This window comes from Patella vulgata, chromosome 6 (genome assembly GCF_932274485.2).
Source record: "Patella vulgata chromosome 6, xgPatVulg1.2, whole genome shotgun sequence".
Classification (NCBI taxonomy): Eukaryota; Metazoa; Mollusca; class Gastropoda; family Patellidae; genus Patella; species Patella vulgata.
This window is the reverse complement of record NC_065884.2, coordinates 52,538,009-52,557,890: the sequence shown is the minus strand read 5'-3', so window position 1 is coordinate 52,557,890 and position 19,882 is coordinate 52,538,009. Positions and strand designations below refer to the sequence as shown.

Here is a 19,882-nt window from a genome sequence, read left to right as displayed (position 1 = left end):
TAGTTCCCCTTTGTGGAAAGCCTTGTGAACACGATAGCGGCTACATTGTTTTTCACATTTGGTGTGAAGCACTGGGTTCAAGAGATGACGAAACCTATCGATATTCAATGTTCCACTACGTTCCTTTCTGGATATGGAAATAAACAATCAACGCTACATCTTCAAACACTGATAACTTTGCCTAGAATAAATTTCAAAACACTATGCTGTAAATAATTTTATTCACATTTTATTGCAAAAATAAAGCTAAACATGATATTCCATTTATCCTACAATACCGTGTATTATTTTGATAACTTTCTTAAAGTAATAAATAAAACTATATACTAAACAGTATTCTCCAATTTGTCATGACAGTAATTCTTAATTGTCTTGATGAATAATGACCATTTGTGTAATTTAAAGTGATAAATACGACGGTCAAGTCGTCTTTAAAAATATTGACAATGAATTTCATATTAGTGATCAGCTAGAGGGGTAATAAACATTTTTCGTATTTCAATTTTACAAAATAACACTTCAAATGTGTTCTTCCGATAGTATAACGTTCATTTTCAGTTGTATGTATGTGTGGTGAATTAATATTTTGGTTCTCAGATACCACCACAAGACCACTTTCTCATTTACCATTACACTTTTATACAAATATCTTGCGCACCGCACTATTGCCACAGAAATACAATCTGCATACCATAAGAATTTTGCCAACACTGACTACTAAAACTTAGAGGAAACAGTGGATAGTAAAATATATGCGATTGTAAGCCAAATAAATATAGCTTAGATACCATTTTAGCCTTGATTTTCAGGAGTTATGGTTTAGTACGTGTATAAAAACAAGGATGGCGACTGAAATTAATAGCTATAACTAAAGTTATGATTATTCGATGTTAATAATATTTGATCAATATGTTAATATGTATGGCCTGAACGTCTATATTTATTTACTGTCTGGTCTGGAATGTTAGGGCCTTAACTTGAAAATTGATTTGCTTATACCCCCGTCAGACCGGGGTGGCGACCTTACTGCGCTGCTGCGACCGTACGTCGACCAGAAATTGCACAAGGTAGCCGGCAAACGTGAACACAACGCGAGAAAATGTCCCCCAAAATTTACAAACTTGAAAAAAGTCGTGTTCTCATAGCTTTCCAGTTCAGATCGCAGAACCGTGGCGTTTGTTTTGAACATCGGCGACCATGGTGACCACAGCACGATAGCTGGTGTTTCCACCACGCTTATGGCGATTTTAACGCGCTCTAAAACCATTTTCCGTTGCCGTAGCAGCGAAGTAAGGACTCCACCCCGGTCTGACGGGGTATAAGCAATTTCCAGTATATCAGTATAATAAATTCTTGTGAAATTTATCATTCATACACTTTTTACATATTTTAGCACCATCCAGGTGTCCAAACACCATCATAGAAGATAGGTAAAGATTTGGGTGAAAAACTAGGGTTAAAGGCTGGAACCAACGATTTCTTATATTCTTCGAGTTTATTTCTTAGTTTGGTCACCAGATCCGGAAACTGGTCAGCAATATCAAAATGTTCAGTTGGATCAGCTGAAAGAAAATTTACATAATTTAGTCACTAAAATCATCCATATTGTATACTACATTATATCCTTATCGTATATTGTGACTAGGTGAGTAAGACCCTTGCTCACTAACCAGGAGGTCCGGTGTTCGATCCCGGCGTTGGTCAAGAAGGTTTCCCGCATGAACAGTGTCGTTCAAGTATTGTGTTGATGGGACATTATTATTAGAATGCAATTTATCGATACATAAAAATCAACAAAAACCCATGGACGACATAATATAACAACTTGACTTAGAGATGAAGTGTAGGCACATTGGGTAAAATTCAAACGTCATTAACGTGTGCGTCCACCTGTATCATGTCTCCACATCGCAGAGATAAGGCCTGGATGGTTGCTTGTGGAATACGTCTCATTAAAATGTTGCTTCCAGTTAACGGAGATTTTGCAGTTGGGTACCCTGAGTGAGATGATAGATTAGCGAGTGATCATTCGAGATCTGCCACGTTGTTTGTGGTTCCTAAAGTCCATGCAGACACCTGTTATATGCTCTCGAGCACTATTAAAGGACAATATTGGTGTCAGCCATTATCCCATATGTGATAGAACTGATTAAACACGTTTCAGATATAATTTTAACACAGAGATGATTGCTACGATAGATGAGTAATGAAGATTTTAAGAAACGGAAGTGACGAAAGCAAAACGATATCACGAGTTATCCTTATATATAACTGACTGAAGTAACAATCGATAACATCTGTCAGTTATGTAGAAGGATAAGTCGTGTTTTCCTTTTGTTTTCGTCACTTCCGTTTTTTTTAATTTTGGTTACGCGTCTTATATCATAGCATTCATCTCTGTGTTAAAATTATATTTGGAACGTGTTCCGGCGTGGTTCTCCCTTGTCAGTGATGCAGGACGGAGGGGCTGACAAGGAAAGCTGTCTAGTCGTTCGGATGGGACGAAAAACCGAGGTCCCGTGTACACATTGGCGTGCACGTAAAAGATCCCTTGGCAGTTGGAATTCGATATAAGAGTAGGCCGTAGTGCCGCTGTCCGGGCAAAATTTCCCTCATAGCACACTGTATGGCGTATGCCCGTCTTCATTAGCCCAGGTTAGGAGCAGAACAGTAGGACGTTAAACCCCATTTCATTTCATTTCATTTGGAACGTGTTCAACCAGTTCTATCACATATGTGATAATGGCTGACACCAATATTGCCCTTTAAGTTGAAATATTGGATGGTAGTTGATGCACCCCAAAGCCCAGCAAATATTTTACCCGAACGATGCCTTTGCATAATGCAGTCATATCTGTACATTTCACCACAGCGACGCCAAACCCCTTGTCATCCTTTCTCAGGTGGAATCTGAAACATTGTAACACTTATATTCTAAGTGCGCCAAGATATTTTTACCGGTTCAAAATGTGTCGTGTGCAAAAGGAAACTCGGGAACACTGTTTTAGTCTCAATGACTATTTGGGTACTGTTTAATACGCCATGACGGTCAACTACATACCAGTAATATTAAATAATCGGTATTGTGGTTCAGCCGACTCGGCAATATTCTCTATTTCAAAATGTTCAACCCATAAATCTGTTTTTGTATTCAACCCATCCAGAGGATCAGCTGTCTTAATGTTTTCTAAATTAGATGTCGGCACAGAATACCAGTCATTGAATCTTCCGGCACTACCTTCAATTAATTTCAAATCACCATACCTGCAAAGTATTTAATGTAATTGCAACTCTATTTGAACAACCTGCCGCTATCAATATTTACAATTCTACTAAATGTTAAACGCCACTCTGACGCCAAACCCCAAAAATGGAGAAGATGCCACTGCGGGAAATGTTAGAACTACCACAGACAATACCATTGAGGATTAGTAATAAAACAAAACTTTTTAAGCACTTGATAGGTATTCACATGTATACCAGTTGATCTTAAGTCAGTTGGAACGAAGTTCAGTTACAGTCAGAAAGATTTTAAACACCCTCTCGAGACAGAGATTAAAGATACCACTGTTACCAAAAGCTAGATTACTATATAAATTAGATTCGGAATAATGGGGAGTCACGGTGGCTCAGTGAAAAAGAAGTTGGTTCTCTAACTTGGAGATCCTATGTTCGATTCTTGAGAAAGTTCATTGGGATTTTTCGGCGTGGTTCCTCCTTGTCAGTGGACAGGACCGAAGGCCTGGCAAGAGACAATGTATAGTAGTTCGAATGGTATGCAAAAACAAAGACCCGTGTATACATTGGCGTGCACGTAAAAGATCCATTGGCAGTTGGAATTTGATATAAAAGTAGGTCATAGTGCCGCTGCCCGGGCAAAATTTCCCTCATAGCACACTGTATAGCGTTTGAACGTCTTCAGTAGTAGCGTCGGAGCAGAACAGTAGGACGTTAAGTCCCATTTCATTTCATTTCCCGTGTACACATTGGCGTGCACGTTAAAGATCCCTTGGCAGGTGAAATATGATATACGGGTAGGCCATAGCGCCGCTGTACCGGTAAAATTTATCTCATAGCACACTGTATGGCGTATGCCCAGTCGGAGCAGAACAGTAAGTGGTTAAACCCATTTTATTTCATTTTAGTTCGGAATATTGACGAACGGAATGCGTTTAGTATTTACGTCTTTAATTTAACGTTCATCAGGAAATTGTTGATAAATGTCAAATGCCTCTGTCATTCATCCCCCTTATGCTGTTTTGTTTCTGCATTTACCATTTTTATATTATTATAGAAGTGGTGGATGTGGTACACACGGCAGAGTATGTAATATGTTACTCCGTTGATTCATGCTTCTCCCTTGCACAGTAGCATAGATTGATGGACTTCAATCTATATATGAATCTATAATTACAAGATGGCCGCGATGATGTTATAGTCAGTTCCAAGAACAGCGGGAGTTGATTTTTGGAATTTTAAGCCAACGCTCCACCATATGAATATGTATAACTCTGAAAAAATACCAACAAATTAAATCTAACCCCCCCCCCCCCTACATTTTACTAATTACAAGATGGCCGCGATGATATTATGTACATGTAATCGACCACTATGTATACAATGTATTATCATGTTCAATAAAAAAATTATAACCTGATAGCAGCATTCTTATCAACCTCATCGATATTATAGATAAATTCAGTTCTTTTACTGGATGAACCTGTTCTCAACATGTCCCACTGGGTAATACCATCAACACCTTTCTCTGAAAAATAATAAAACCTTTAATAGCATTCTCGAAATGTATCATGTTCTGTCATAATCTTCCATAAGCTTACTTCATTACATTGTATTACAAGATTCGTGAGTTTATAGGGATGATCTAACGTATGTGCTGTAGATCTTGAAATTTGTCATCAAGTGTTGAGGTTTTGATATCAGGCTTATATGGTACAATGAGTATGATTGCCAGTCGTGTGTCTGAGTCCACTGGTTCCCTCACTGTTTTTTAGATCCCTACGCACACGTGCATTATGAAAATAAATATATACAACGCTAGAACCCAAATGACCAGTTTATATTAATGATCGATGTTGCTCCTGGTGATAAACATTTCGATGATGATGATGATGATGACGATGATGGTTTGGGCAATCCATATGCTGTATGAAATCGCATACCTGGTTGTCCACCAGCAACATCTAAGAAAGTAGCAAACCAATCAGTAGCATGCATCATTCTAGATTTAAAAACAATTATACAAGAAATAGAGACGTAACAAGTACGAACGATTATCACGAAACATTACAATATAAAATATATAAAATAATAATACAATGCAGGGCTGGCTAGTGGTAGTGGAGTGTATAGTCCTTTGCAAGGACCTCCATTCTGTCCCTCTGGCATGGCGGCGGGGGGGGGGGGGGGGGCACGAAGGTAAATCCCGAGGAACTTTCCCGGCAAACACCAGGATGTGAGATCACTAGGTTAGCGAGTCAGCGTTTTACTCACTGAGCCCCCGGGGGCTTGTGACGTCAGGGACAATGCACATGCAGTGGTGCATGTCTGTTCTATCGTCTTTATATTACCATATATATTGTGTATATGATTAAAGTAATTATATTATAATCTAAGATGTTTTGTTCTGATCACTCGGTTACTGTCTAAAGGTGAGCCACGGTGACTCAGCGAGTAAGACGTTGACTAGCTTATTTGGAGATCTCGTGTTCGATCCCGTTGTTGACCGAGAAAATTCATCGGTATTTTCCGGGGTGGTTCCCCCTTGTCAGTGGTGCAGCGAAAGGGACATTACATAGTCGTTCAGATTGGACGAAAACCGAAGTCCCGTGTAGAACCTTTGGCAGTTGGAATTCGATATAAATGAAATTAAATGAAATTTGGTTTAACGTCCTACTGTTCTGCTCCGAACTGGGCTAATAAAACTGGCATACGCCATTCAGTGTGCTATGAGGGAAATTTTGCCCGGACAGCGGCACTACGGCCTACTCTTATATCGAATTCCAACTGTCAAGGGATCTTTTACGTGCACGCTAATGTATACACGGGACCTCGATTTATCGTCCCATCCGAACGACTAGACAGCTGTCCTTGTCAGGCCCTCCGTCCTGCATCACTTACTGGCGATGGAATACGTCCTTTTTTGTTAAACAGTGAAAATAACTTTCGGCTTTCTGGCACCTTTAAAAATATAAAGGTATTAATCTTATACTAAAACTTATCTTTCTAAGTAAAACTATGTCGAATGTCATGTTTGATAACAAAAGCCCTCGTGACAAACCCATAAATAAAAAATGATATGACAGGAAAGGTGTGGATAAAGCGCTCTAATAATTATCTGAAATAAACAAATAATATTGATGATATAAACTTACTGTGTGTTTGTATATCCCGTCTTATTCAATAAAGTAGGGCTGTAAACAAAGGCTGCCCCCTTCGTTCCACCTTCCCATAAAGTAGACTTTGCACCACGTAACGGTAAATTATTACCCCCGTAGGTTGGAATTCCACCATTCTAAAAAAGGGCAATGTAAATAATATGCTTCATAATTATAAAAAAGTAGAAATAAATTGTGAGTTGAGCTGACAAACAACAGTATCCTGGTCGGATTGAAATTACAAACAATTGCTTTGCATCAGTTGTTTTAAGGATTTATATTTCAAATTAAATCTCTTTGTGCAGTCTATAATTTGATTCGTCCTGCATAGTCAGAGTACTACAGACTAAATATTTATCCGTTTTGTGTCTGTAGTAAAATCTGCAATTTCCAGACAAGTTCTGTCTTGAACTTTCTTCTGTCTTCAGCTTCAGTCAAATGTATGCCGATGATGTTCATCAGCGCTATCGTCAGGATTTGCAGATATGTCAGGTTATCTACAAAAGATGTCTTTTTTTCTTTAGAATTAAAAAGATGTATACGGTTGTTATTTTCCCTTAAACACCATTAATGTGTTAACTTACATCAGCTGTAAATACTATTAAAATGTTATCCATAAAACCATTTTGTTGCAAAGATTTAGTGATATTACCCACGGCTTCATCTAAAGCAGATACCATTCCTGGAAGAAATATGTTATTCCAGTGAATGGAGCCAATCATGAGATATTTCCATAACGAATTCCTTAAGGTTAGTGTAGATAAGCTAAATCTCTAACACAGTTTTATAGGGCATTTCACAGAAATCATCTCTATGATTTGTGAGTTACAAAGTCACGAAAGGCTTTTAGAAAGATATAGGTGTGAGAGGGAGGGGATTAACGTCAACAATTCCCTAAAAATGGGAAAGGGCAACCACGGATATTGATTTGTGACCAGGGCCGTATCTAGCGGGGTGCAGGGGGCACATTGCACCCCCAGAGAAATAAGGCGCCCGAGAAATGGCGCCCCCTCAAAAAAATTGGCAACCTTTCAATTATAAAATAATACACTTGATTATGATCACACAGTGATGCTCTTAAGGCACTGATGAGTCGGTCGGTTTTAATGGCACCCACACGCCAATAGGTACCTGATTCGTTTGCCCTGATGCAAACTTTCTTATATCACTTATGTGGAGGCTATGGGGCGTCACGCGTTTGGGAAACGCGTTTGCGGCAGCCTAATTTTCAAAATTTTTGTGGGGACACACACACACACACGCTCAGTAACTCGGGCATTATATTGGCGCCCCCAACCATTCTGCTGCACCCCCACTTTTAAAATCCTACATACGGCTCTGTTTGTGATAGTATTATAATCATTTTAATAACGGATCATTTATACCCAAACTCCCACCAAATTCAGTTAACGTTCATGATTTCTTTTTCGGTCTTTCGGGTTACTTTTTAAGCTTGTTTGAATGAAGACCAACTGTCTCGTCTCGAGAGGAAATACTCTTTTTCAATACAGTAGACCAAAAGTATCCTCCCCCTTACAAAATAATGAAATGCTGGTCAGGACTGGTCACGGTATTGCGAATGATATTTTAAAGATTACTTACCGCTGTATATACGCCTATCTTTGTTATTAATATTACTGTACATATCTTCAAATCGTTTAGGTACCTATACAGATAATCAAGCCATTAACAGCCATTAAATATACTATTCAAAAAAAGTAGGGGATATTTGATTTTGGGGGCATAATACTAAAATATGCAAATGACTACGAAAAAAGTCACTATAGAACCTAACAGAAGAAACATTTCCAGTTACATGTGACGCCCAAACGCACCAATAGCTACCGCATGGAATGCAGGTGATGCTTGGGATCATCATGGGGGTCCAACCCAAGATTTGCACGACTCTGACTTTGAATGTTACAGTCATTGTGGCATTGAATTCCAGGGTGGAAACATCAGTTTAATTGTTTTAGTGACCAGAAAACAAATTTTGATATGCGTCGGCTTACGCAAAATGAAAGGTTACGTGCCCTTGGCATGCCACAGATCGGCACAACACAGGCGGTTGTGGCGCGGACGATGAATGTTTCTCAGTCTGTCATAAGCAGGCTATGGTCCAGATACACAATCTGTACAGGACAGACCACGCTCAGGTCGACCAAGGGCGACAACTCAAGCCCAGGATCGATTTATCCGTACCTTGGCCTTGAGAAATCGTGTCATCACAGCAAATCAGATCAGCGCTCGTCTTCAAACAGACACTGGTGTGAGAGCGAGTGGCCAGACGATTCGGAATCGACTGCATAGGGGTCACCTTCGTGCCCGACGTCCTCGCGTGATCCCTTGTTTGAGAGATCATCACATTCAGGCAAGACGTCGTTGGTGTAGGGATCGTCAACACTGGGATAATCGACGCTGGAGCAATGTGATGTTTTCAGATGAGTCAAGGTTCACTGTTGATTTTTTGGACAGACGTAGGAGGGTGTGGCGTCGTCGAAACGAGCGCTTCCAAGACGTTAACGTCATCAGACATGATCGATTTGGGGGTGGTTCTGTGATAGTGTGGGGAGGCGTCACTGTTGCTGGAAGAACGGCTTTACATGTTGTTGCAGGGCGTGTTACAGGCCAGTACTACCGGGACAACATCTTGGCTGTCCATGTTGTGCCGTTCGCACGACGTCATGGCCGCCGTTTCATCTTCCAGGATGACAACGCAAGATGTCACAGGGCCAGGATCGTTACAAGTTACCTCCAACAACAGAACATCACCACATTACCTTGGCCAGCACTGAGTCCCGACCTCTCCCCCATCGAGCATGTCTGGGACATGCTTGGACAGAGGTTACGTCAACGTCAACAACGTCCTGCCAATGTCCAAGAACTTGCTGCTGCGTTGCAACAGGAATGGGACAATCTGGACCAAAATGACCTTAGACGTCTCATTAGGAGTATGCCACGTCGGATCAATGCTTGTTTGGCAAACAGAGGAGGATTTACCCGTTACTGACTTGGTTGTGATGCTGTGGTAACTTTGCTGTTTGACCCTGGGTATCATTTTACCCTTATAATGGTCAGTCTGTGCCTTACTTAGTCTAACGATCATTTGGAATAAATCGATGAATGTGAACTTCATTTCATTTTGTCATTTGTTTCTTCGTCAGTTTCATTAGGTGACTTCAATAACACTTAAAAATCAAATATCCCCTACTTTTTTTGAATAGTATATTAACGTCAAATTTTCTTAACTTGGGAGTTTTAATTGTTTGGGATTTTCATTTGCTGTGTGGTTTGGATGGAAAGGTAGCTGCCAGTAGTAATAATTTATGTGTTATGGTGATTTATGTTGCTAAACATAACGCAAATTGCGTGGGGTAAGGTTTAAAAGATATTGGTGTGACGAATCATATAATTTATATATAGCTAAGGAACGTTTACCACACCCTGTGGTGTCGTCCAATTTCAGCTAATTAATAAACAAATTATTTCATCCATCATCCACCAAAAAATTCAGTCTCGTTTCCATCACAACCCCACGTGTTCATTAGTCCAGTCGTTGCAGAACAGTAGGATAAATCAAATATATAGTTATTTAAATTAGCACTTGCCTGAAGTGGAGCATGTACATCCTGGAAAGCCAAATAAAGAAACATGGGATTGGATGTGTTGTGTGACTCGATAATTTCTGTGGCACGTTCCGTATACCTGAACTGAAAGTATTAATATAAAATAGAAGAAAAATTCGAGAAGTGCGACACGACGCAGTAAAACGATAATTTTAAAGATTATGATATCCAGATCACGTAATCAACCATGGCGTGACCAGCACGCGACCACAATAACTGGTGACAAAAACGTTTACGTTTTCGTGTTTGTTCTAGTGCAAGACCGTTCGGCACTGAGATGCCATTTCAAACTTCTATGCCTTATAGAACAGAACACTACCCCAAGAGATAAACAGAACGGATGTTCATATTCGATACTTTTATATTGTTTACTCAGGAAAGTAAAACAAGATCTTTTATTCACATAAATATGCAAATCAGCTGTACATATGAGTCGGTCTATACTTACAGCAGAATATACGCCCTCTTGATCTTCTACAACTTTTTCATCATCTCGATAGTCTAAACCAAACAATACCTTATCTAAAATACATTGATATTTAGACATCGGTTAGTGTGTTTGTGTGATTGATGTTTGAACACAAACTATATGGGGGTGTCCCGACTGTCTAAAGCCCTAGCTCTATTTCGATTAATCTTTCATTCCTCCACCTGCTGCTTCTATTTTTACAGCTAAAATACTTTCGACCTTTCTGACAATTCAGTATTATTTGAAAACAATTTGAAGTAGTTCAAAAAGGAAAATACGATATAAAGCAGAATACAAAAGTACAGCCATGTGAACCCGTCCCTATTCCTAAATTTCTTACATATTTTTATCGTCAATATATTCTGGTGAATAAAATAGGTTGTTAATACCGTGTGAAATGAGACTTGGAATGCTTTATCCTAGTCCTGTTTATCTGGGGTTGGCCATAAGTCCCGAAATCTCAACCTGGCCAAGTGTCTGGATAACCCTGTCTATATAGATGCGGACGTTACAGTGGTAAGGATCGTCACTATTATCTAGTCACCAGGAAGAATATTTCCATGAATGAGTTACGTAACCCCGGTAAGCAAATCCAGCGATCATTTCCGAACGGCTCAATGCTTTGATATAAACTTTTCTGACAAGTAAATAGACTATATTATCATACTTGAACCTACTTTAATTACAATGTCCTATGAAATCTGGGATTGCTCCTTTATATTAAAATATAAGGGGTTTACTTACGAGAATAATAATCTTCCTGGCCATTATAATATCCATAGAAACTATCAAATCCACGATATGTTGGTGTATAGTTCCAGTTGCAAAACCCCAGATGCCATCTATAAAAATATCAATATTCTTACTTTAAAATAAAACACCTTTTAGGAAACCCCAGATGCCATCTATAAAAATATCTTTAGTTTAAAATTTACAAAACAGTTACAAAACCCCAGGCTTTCAAACAGTTAGGAAACCCCAGATACCATCAATAAAAATATCAATATTCTTAGTTTAAAATTTACACAACAGTTAAAAAAACCCAGGTGTCCTTTATATATTAATAATCTTAAAGTTGCAATTTCATATTTTCTAAGAAAGTCAAAAAATAATTATTTCTATGTCTTTTGCTCAGTAGGTTGTCAACTCACTATTATACGATCATAGGTGTCATTCTCACACTTAAAACTCGTTTACACCGGAAATAATAACACAATTACCTCCCTTGTTTTCTATTCTCCGCCATGGAGTAGTTATCTTCAAACGTTGGAATTTGAAGATGAAAATGATATTTTTGCCAATTTCTCAACTGGCAATAGTGAATTATAGGATTAATAGGATTATTCGTTAACAAGGTAGGACTGTTAATAGATACCATCTATTTTAAGGCTTTATTTCAATAAATTTTAAAATTATAACTTAAAAATATGAAATTGCAACTTAAAGCTTTAATATTATGTCTCAATAAACAATCACAAGTTACCATGGATCCGGACAAAAATGGGGGGATAACTCCACAATATTCTGAATTTGAATAGGGTTTTTCTTTTTTATGATTCAATTAAAGAACTCTAACACTTCGAAAAAATCGAAAAAAAAAACCTGTAGCATGTAGATTATTTACATGTGTCCCTATAGTCTATTCCTGTGCGTCATTTGCATTTTCGGAGGTTGCAGAATGTTCACAAATTTACAATTCATCATGTCTTTGTCATTCTGAGAGGAAGTGGACCATTGTTGGGCTGATATTCCTTTTGGTAGATACTCAGCCCTCACAATATTGAAGTTTGCAAGCGATCCCTTTATCACACAAATGGTGTTCAGAGACCATGTTTTACCTACTTTCCAATCATATGTGTATTATATCCCAAGTCCTTCAATTTTTCGGGCAACAAAGTATAGTTTGTTCTTAGGTAAGCTGGACTAAACGGTAATATAACAAGGTGCTGAAAAGAGTAAGAAATATGACACCGGGTTAATAATATCGGGTCAAACAGTATAAATCTTACAGGCCAGATTAAAAGTTGCACATAGAATCAAGATCATAGCAGCTTAATTACTAAAAACAAAAGTGTTCCAAATAATGCAATTATTAAAATTGTTCAATTGTTACTTAAACATACATTATTCAAGAGATAAATTTGTCTATTTGCACGTCTTGTCTTTCTTTAAGGCTTAAATGTGATATAATAAATTATTAATTAGACATTCATTAACATGACAAGACCATAATCAATTATCGAGATGGTATCGGATGCTCGATATTTTAACTAGATTAGAACGGTTCGGCCATTTAATGATTTAATTTAAAAATGGAGAAACGAGGCTAAGACTCCAATATACTAGTGCTGTGGTTACGATAATAAACAATTTATGCACACATCTTGTCAAAACTACAAACAGTGATAACTTGGTTCAGGATAAAATAATTTGAATGAAACTTTCAATACTATAATTATATTTATTCTGCATTATCTATTTTGGAACTATTATAGCAAGAACGGTTATAATGAATCTTTACGTTTTGGTCATCTGAAATTATCGGTACTGGTCTTGTTCATGCAGTAATATGGCACATATATTTCTAAACGTCGGAATTCAAATTAGATCGAATTATGTTTCAGTAAAATGGCAGATATCTTTGACTTTTAACCAAGTAGTAATTAACATCATTATCATTAATTGTATTAAAACTGACAGGTATTGGTACTTACCTGTAACCCTGTACGATATGGATAATAACCAGACATAAAAGCAGTTCTTGATCTGGAATTGAACACAGACAGAAAAGAAGTAAAATTTACACAAGTGTTAAATTATGTTTTGGTAATTCGCATGATGTGAAACATACGTACATGGCAATATACATATTATATTATGCAACATGGGTTTGAAGTAGTCATTTGTAACCCTAAAAAGCCCTTCGATTTTTATTTTACCATTACCTTATACATATTTTATTTAGGTCTTTGTTTTTTGCATGAAACTGTAGAAAGGCTAAAACTAAGTACGTGTACCCATGTTAGTAAGCAAAGATTTTATATCATTTTCGATCTTTATAGTCTTTGCTTAATACACATCCAGGGAATTAAATTTACTTACGGTGTGCATAGTGGCTGAACGTAGGATGAATTAAGTATCACACCTTGATTCGCTAGCTTATCTAGATTTGGTGTTATCATAGCTGGGTTGTGCCACCCGACGTCGTTCCATCCTGTAATATAAAAATAAACAAATTGTGTCTAAATTTGATATTGTCCATTCTATAATACAGATGTAAACAAATTGTGTCTACACTGTAGATTACTCATTATGATAGTTGTAGTCAGAATTATAATTTAATAAATACTCTCAGATCAATTAAAGCTGTGTAATTCTGAATTAAAGTAATAAATCCTGTGAATTTCTGAATAAAGTAACACGCTATGTGTAATTCTGAACAAAAGCAGCAAGTTATGTTTAATTCTGAATAAAAGTAGCAAATTCTGCGTAATTATGTGGTAGAGAAAATGAATAGTTTAATACCAAATGCGTAAATTAACATTTTAATGGTATTTTGTTTGTTTCGATCAAAGCTACTAACACAATGTAACCAGATTATGTCGGGAATATTAGGTATTTTTACACAAAGATTGGAGCAAGACTCGAGTGTTGAAACACAATACGTATATAAGAACAAATTGTTTCTGACCAGGTGGAAAACAAATGGTTTAATCCTGAATTCATAAATCAATCCATCATGGCTTTAAAAAAAGAATCACCTCATAAACACGTTTAATCAAAGCTAATAAAACAACGGACTCAGATTATGAAGTGATTGACTAATTAAAATCAGGTATAGATTAAGACGCGATTAACTAATTAACTGAGACATGACGGATTATGACGTGATTAACTAGTAAGTAAATATTGCTTATTTCAATTTACATCAACTCCCATAACAACAACAAACATATGATAAAAACATGTCACTGTTACCTATATAAGTATAGAAGAGAATTATCAACATCAGTAACTCACAGTATTTCATGGTGTCTGGTTCGATTGCAGAAACTTACATTTTTGCAGTGTTGATAAAAAATGCTTTAAATTGAGGTAAGTTTTAATACCCAAAATACCTTAAAAGATATGATCACTTTCTTTTCAAGAAAAAATTGAAATATTTATAGTGCGTAATTAGTAATGAAATTTACATGCAACCTATGCTTTTATAATGACATGCTGGTGGTGAGGGCGTAAATTAACAAATTCTGAAAAAGTAAGTTTTGCGGGTATCGCTTATTACAGACAAATAATATTAGCCCGATAAGACGATAGAAAACATGCACTGAAGACGAACCAAGATATAGACAATCCCTAAAAGTGCAGGGTTTACTGGTATTTAAAATGTGCTGATAATAAAAAGAATATTCACATGTACCATACCAAATGTGTACTTATTAAAAGGAAATCATTCTGAAAATGCATCACTTATTGGTGATGCCAGGGGAGACTGTGTCAAAGAATATTCAAGGAAACAAGTAAACCAATTCAGAAAACGAACGCTAAAAGGAACAAGTAAACCAATTCTGAAAACACAGCGTTTACTAGTATCTAATATGTGCTTATTATGAGAAACTATTAGCACTATAAGATGCTAGTGGAGACTGTGTTAAAGACCCGTCCAAGAAACAAGTAAAGGAATTCCGAAAAAGACCCTTCAAAGTAACAAGTAAACCAATTCTGAAAACACAGCGTTTACTGGTATCTAATATGTGCTTATTAAAAGAATATATTAGCACTATAAGATTCTAGGGATGACCGTCTTAAAGAATCTTCAAACGAACAAGAAAACCAATTCTGTAAACGCAGCCTTCACTGGTATCTAATTTGTGCTTATCATACGAAAAACATAGCACTATAAGAGACTGTGTTAATAACTCTTCAAATGAACAAGTAAACCAATTCTGAAAACGCACCGTTTACTGCTACATGTATTTAATATGTGCTTATTATGAGAACAAAATAGCACTATAAGATGCACTATAAGAGCCTTCAAAGGAACAAGAAATCAATTCTAAAAACGCGGCGTTTACTGGTATTTAATATGTGCTTATTATGAGAAAATATTAGCACTATAAGATGCTAGGGGAGGCTGTGTTAAAGAGTATTCCAGGAAATAAGTAAACTAATTCTGAAAACGACCACTAATAGAAACAGGTAAACCAATTCTAAAAACACAGTGTTTACTGGTATCTAATATGTGCTTATTATAAGAAAATATTAGCACTATAAGATGCTAGGGGAGGCTGTGTTAAAGAGTATTCCAGGAAATAAGTAAAGGAATTCTGAAAAAGATCATTCAAAGTAACAAGTAAACTAATTCTGAAAACGCAGCTTTTACTGGTATCTAATATATGCTTATTGTAAGAGAATATTAGAACCATAAGATGCAAGGGGAGACAGTGTTAATGACTCTTCAAAGGCACAAGTCAACCAATTCTGAAAACGCAACGTTTACTGGTATTTAATATGTGCTTATTATGAGAACAAAATAGCACTTTAATATGCTAGGGGAGACTACGTTAAAGACCCTTCAAAGTAACAAGAAATCAATTCTAAAAACGCAGCGTTTACTGGTTTTTAATATGTGCTTATTACGAGAAAATATTAGCACTATAAGATGCCAGGGGAGACTGTGTTAAAGAGTATTCCAGGAAACAAGTAAACTAATTCTGAAAACGACCGCTAAAAGAAACAAGTAAACCAATTCTGAAAACACAGCGTTTACTGATATCGAATATGTGCTTATTATGAGAAAATATTAGCACTATAAGATGCTAGGGGAGGCTGTGTTAAAGAGTATTCCAGGAAATAAGTAAACTAATTCTGAAAACGACCGCTAAAAGAAACAAGTAAACCAATTCTGAAAACACAGCGTTTACTGGAATCTAAAATGTGCTTATTATGAGAAAATATTAGCACTATAAGATGCTAGGGGAAGCTGTGTTAAAGGCTCTTCCAGGAAACAAGTAAACTAAAGGAACATGTAAACCAATTCCGAAAACGCAGCTTTTACTGGTATCTAATATGTGCTTAGTATGAGAAAATATTAGCACTATAAGATGCTAGGGGAGGTTGTGTTTAAGGCTCTTCCAGGAAACACGTAAACTAATTCCAAATAAGAGCCTTCAAAGGAACATGTAAACCAATTCCGAAAAAGCAGCTTTTACTGGTATCTAATATGTGCTTATTATGAGAAACTATTAGCACTATGAGATGAGCTTATTACAATTTTTTTTAGCAGTATAAGATGCTAGGGAGGCTGCGGTGAAGACACATCCAAAACATAATCAGACAAATACGAAAATATTAGTCCAATAAGAGGCTGTATTAAAAACACTTCCAAGTCACAATTAAATAAATTTTGAAAACGCAATGTCCACTGGAATCTAATATGTGCTTATTGTAAGAGAATATTAGCACTATAAGATGCTAGGGGAGACTGTGTTAAAGACTCTTCGATAAAACATGTAAACGAATTCTGCAAAAGACTCCTCAAAGGAACAAGTAAACCAATTCTGAAAACGCACCGTCTACTAGTATTTAATATGTGTTTATTATGAGAACAAAATAGCACTATAAGATGCTAGGGGAGACTGCGTTAAAGAGCCTTCAAAGGAACAAGAAATCAATTCTAAAAACGCAGTGTTTACTGGTATTTAATATGTGCTTATTATCAGAAAATATTAGCACTATAAGATGCTAGGGGAGGCTGTGTTAAAGAGTATTCCAGGAAATAAGTAAACTAATTCTGAAAACGACCGCTAAAAGAAACAAGTAAACCAATTCTGAAAACACAGCGTTTACTGGTATCTAATATGTGCTTATTATGAGAAAATATTAGCACTATAAGATGCTAGGGGAGGCTGTGTTAAAGGCTCTTCCAGGAAACAAGTAAACTAATTCCAAATAAGACCCTTCAAAGGAACGTGTAAACCAATTCCGAAAACGCAGCTTTTACTGGTATCTAATATGTGCTTAGTATGAGAAAATATTAGCACTATAAGATGCTAGGGGAGGCTGTGTTAAAGGGTATTCCAGGAAATAAGTAAACTAATTCTGAAAACGACCGCTAAAAGAAACAAGTAAACCAATTCTGAAAACACAGCGTTTACTGGAATCTAATATGTGTTTATTATGAGAAAATATTAGCACTATAAGATGCTAGGGGAAGCTGTGTTAAAGGCTCTTCCAGGAAACAAGTAAACTAAAGGAACATGTAAACCAATTCGGAAAACGCAGCTTTTACTGGTATCTAATATGTGCTTAGTATGAGAAAATATTAGCACTATAAGATGCTAGGGGAGGCTGTGTTAAAGGCTCTTCCAGGAAACAAGTAAACTAATTCCAAATAAGACACTTCAAAGGAACATGTAAACCAATTCCGAAATCGCAGCTTTTACTGGTATCTAATATGTGCTTATTATGAGAAACTATTAGCACTATGAGATGAGCTTATTACAATTTTTTTTAGCAGTATAAGATGCTAGGGAGGCTGCGGTGAAGACACATCCAAAACATAATCAGACAAATACGAAAATATTAGTCCAATAAGAGGCTGTATTAAAAACACTTCCAAGTCACAATTAAATAAATTTTGAAAACGCAATGTCCACTGGAATCTAATATATGCTTATTGTAAGAGAATATTAGCACTATAAGATGCTAGGGGAGACTGTGTTAAAGACTCTTCGATAAAACATGTAAACGAATTCTGCAAAAGACTCCTCAAAGGAACAAGTAAACCAATTCTGAAAACGCACCGTCTACTAGTATTTAATATGTGTTTATTATGAGAACAAAATAGCACTATAAGATGCTAGGGGAGACTGCGTTAAAGTGCCTTCAAAGGAACAAGAAATCAATTCTAAAAACGCAGTGTTTACTGGTATTTAATATGTGCTTATTATCAGAAAATATTAGCACTATAAGATGCTAGGGGAGGCTGTGTTAAAGAGTATTCCAGGAAATAAGTAAACTAATTCTGAAAACGACCGCTAAAAGAAACAAGTAAACCAATTCTGAAAACACAGCGTTTACTGGTATCTAATATGTGCTTATTATGAGAAAATATTAGCACTATAAGATGCTAGGGGAGGCTGTGTTAAAGGCTCTTCCAGGAAACAAGTAAACTAATTCCAAATAAGACCCTTCAAAGGAACGTGTAAACCAATTCCGAAAACGCAGCTTTTACTGGTATCTAATATGTGCTTAGTATGAGAAAATATTAGCACTATAAGATGCTAGGGGAGGCTGTGTTAAAGGCTCTTCCAGGAAACAAATAAATTAATTCCAAATAAGACCCTTCAAACGAACATGTAAACCAATTCCGAAAACGCAGCTTTTACTGGTATCTAATATGTGCTTATTATGAGAAACTGTGTTAATGACTCGTCAAAGGAACGAGTAAACCAATTCTGAAAGCGCACCGTTTACTGGTATTTAATATGTGCTTATTATGAGAATAAAATAGCACTATAAGATGCTAGGGGAGGCTGTGTTAAAGGCTCTTCCAGGAAACAAGTAAACTAATTCCAAATAAGACCCTTCAAAAGAACATGTAAACCAATTCCGAAAACGCAGCTTTTACTGGTATCTAATATGTGCTTAGTATGAGAAAATATTAGCACTATAAGATGCTAGGGGAGGCTGTGTTAAAGGCTCTTCCAGGAAACAAGTAAACTAATTCTAAATAAGACCCTTCAAAGGAACATGTAAACCAATTCCGAAAACGCAGCTTTTACTGGTATCTAATATGTGCTTATTATGAGAAACTATTAGCACTATGAGATGAGCTTATTACAATTTTCTTTTAGCAGTATAAGATGCTAGGGAGGCTGCGGTGAAGACACATCCAAAACATAATCAGATAAATACGAAAATATTAGTCCAATAAGAGGCTGTATTAAAAACACTTCCAAGTCACAATTAAATAAATTTTGAAAACGCAATGTCCACTGGAATCTAATATGTGCTTATTGTAAGAGAATATTAGCACTATAAGATGCTAGTGGAGACTGTGTTAAAGACTCTTCGATAAAACATGTAAACGAATTCTGAAAAAGACTCCTCAAAGGAACAAGTAAACCAATTCTGAAAACGCACCGTCTACTGGTATTTAATATGTGCTTATTATGAGAACAAAATAGCACTATAAGATGCTAGGGGAGACTGCGTTAAAGAGCCTTCAAAGGAACAAGAAATCAATTCTAAAAACGCAGCGTTTACTGGTATTTAATATGTGCTTATTATCAGAAAATATTAGCACTATAAGATGCCAGGGGAGACTGTGTTAAAGAGTATTCCAGGAAATAAGTAAACTAATTCTGAAAACGACCGCTAAAACAAAC

At 36.6% G+C, this 19,882-nt stretch overlaps 1 protein-coding gene across 1 annotated transcript in view; it reads right to left on the bottom strand.

Moving 5' to 3' along the window:
* Positions 1-204: 204 nt before the first annotated feature.
* Positions 205-19,882, bottom strand: part of LOC126824578 (arylsulfatase B) — a 39,125-nt gene continuing 19,447 nt past the window's right edge. The window contains exons 2-14 of the mRNA XM_050553828.2: positions 13,593-13,704; positions 13,205-13,256; positions 12,333-12,436; positions 11,235-11,332; positions 10,470-10,543; positions 10,004-10,105; positions 7,998-8,061; positions 6,980-7,077; positions 6,393-6,532; positions 5,181-5,239; positions 4,654-4,765; positions 3,062-3,264; positions 205-1,562 (exon numbers count right to left, since the gene is read on the bottom strand). Of these exons, the coding sequence (XP_050409785.1) occupies positions 1,390-1,562; positions 3,062-3,264; positions 4,654-4,765; positions 5,181-5,239; positions 6,393-6,532; positions 6,980-7,077; positions 7,998-8,061; positions 10,004-10,105; positions 10,470-10,543; positions 11,235-11,332; positions 12,333-12,436; positions 13,205-13,256; positions 13,593-13,704 (1,391 nt within the window). The 3' untranslated portion in view covers positions 205-1,389. The remainder of the gene's footprint in view (positions 1,563-3,061; positions 3,265-4,653; positions 4,766-5,180; positions 5,240-6,392; positions 6,533-6,979; positions 7,078-7,997; positions 8,062-10,003; positions 10,106-10,469; positions 10,544-11,234; positions 11,333-12,332; positions 12,437-13,204; positions 13,257-13,592; positions 13,705-19,882) is intronic.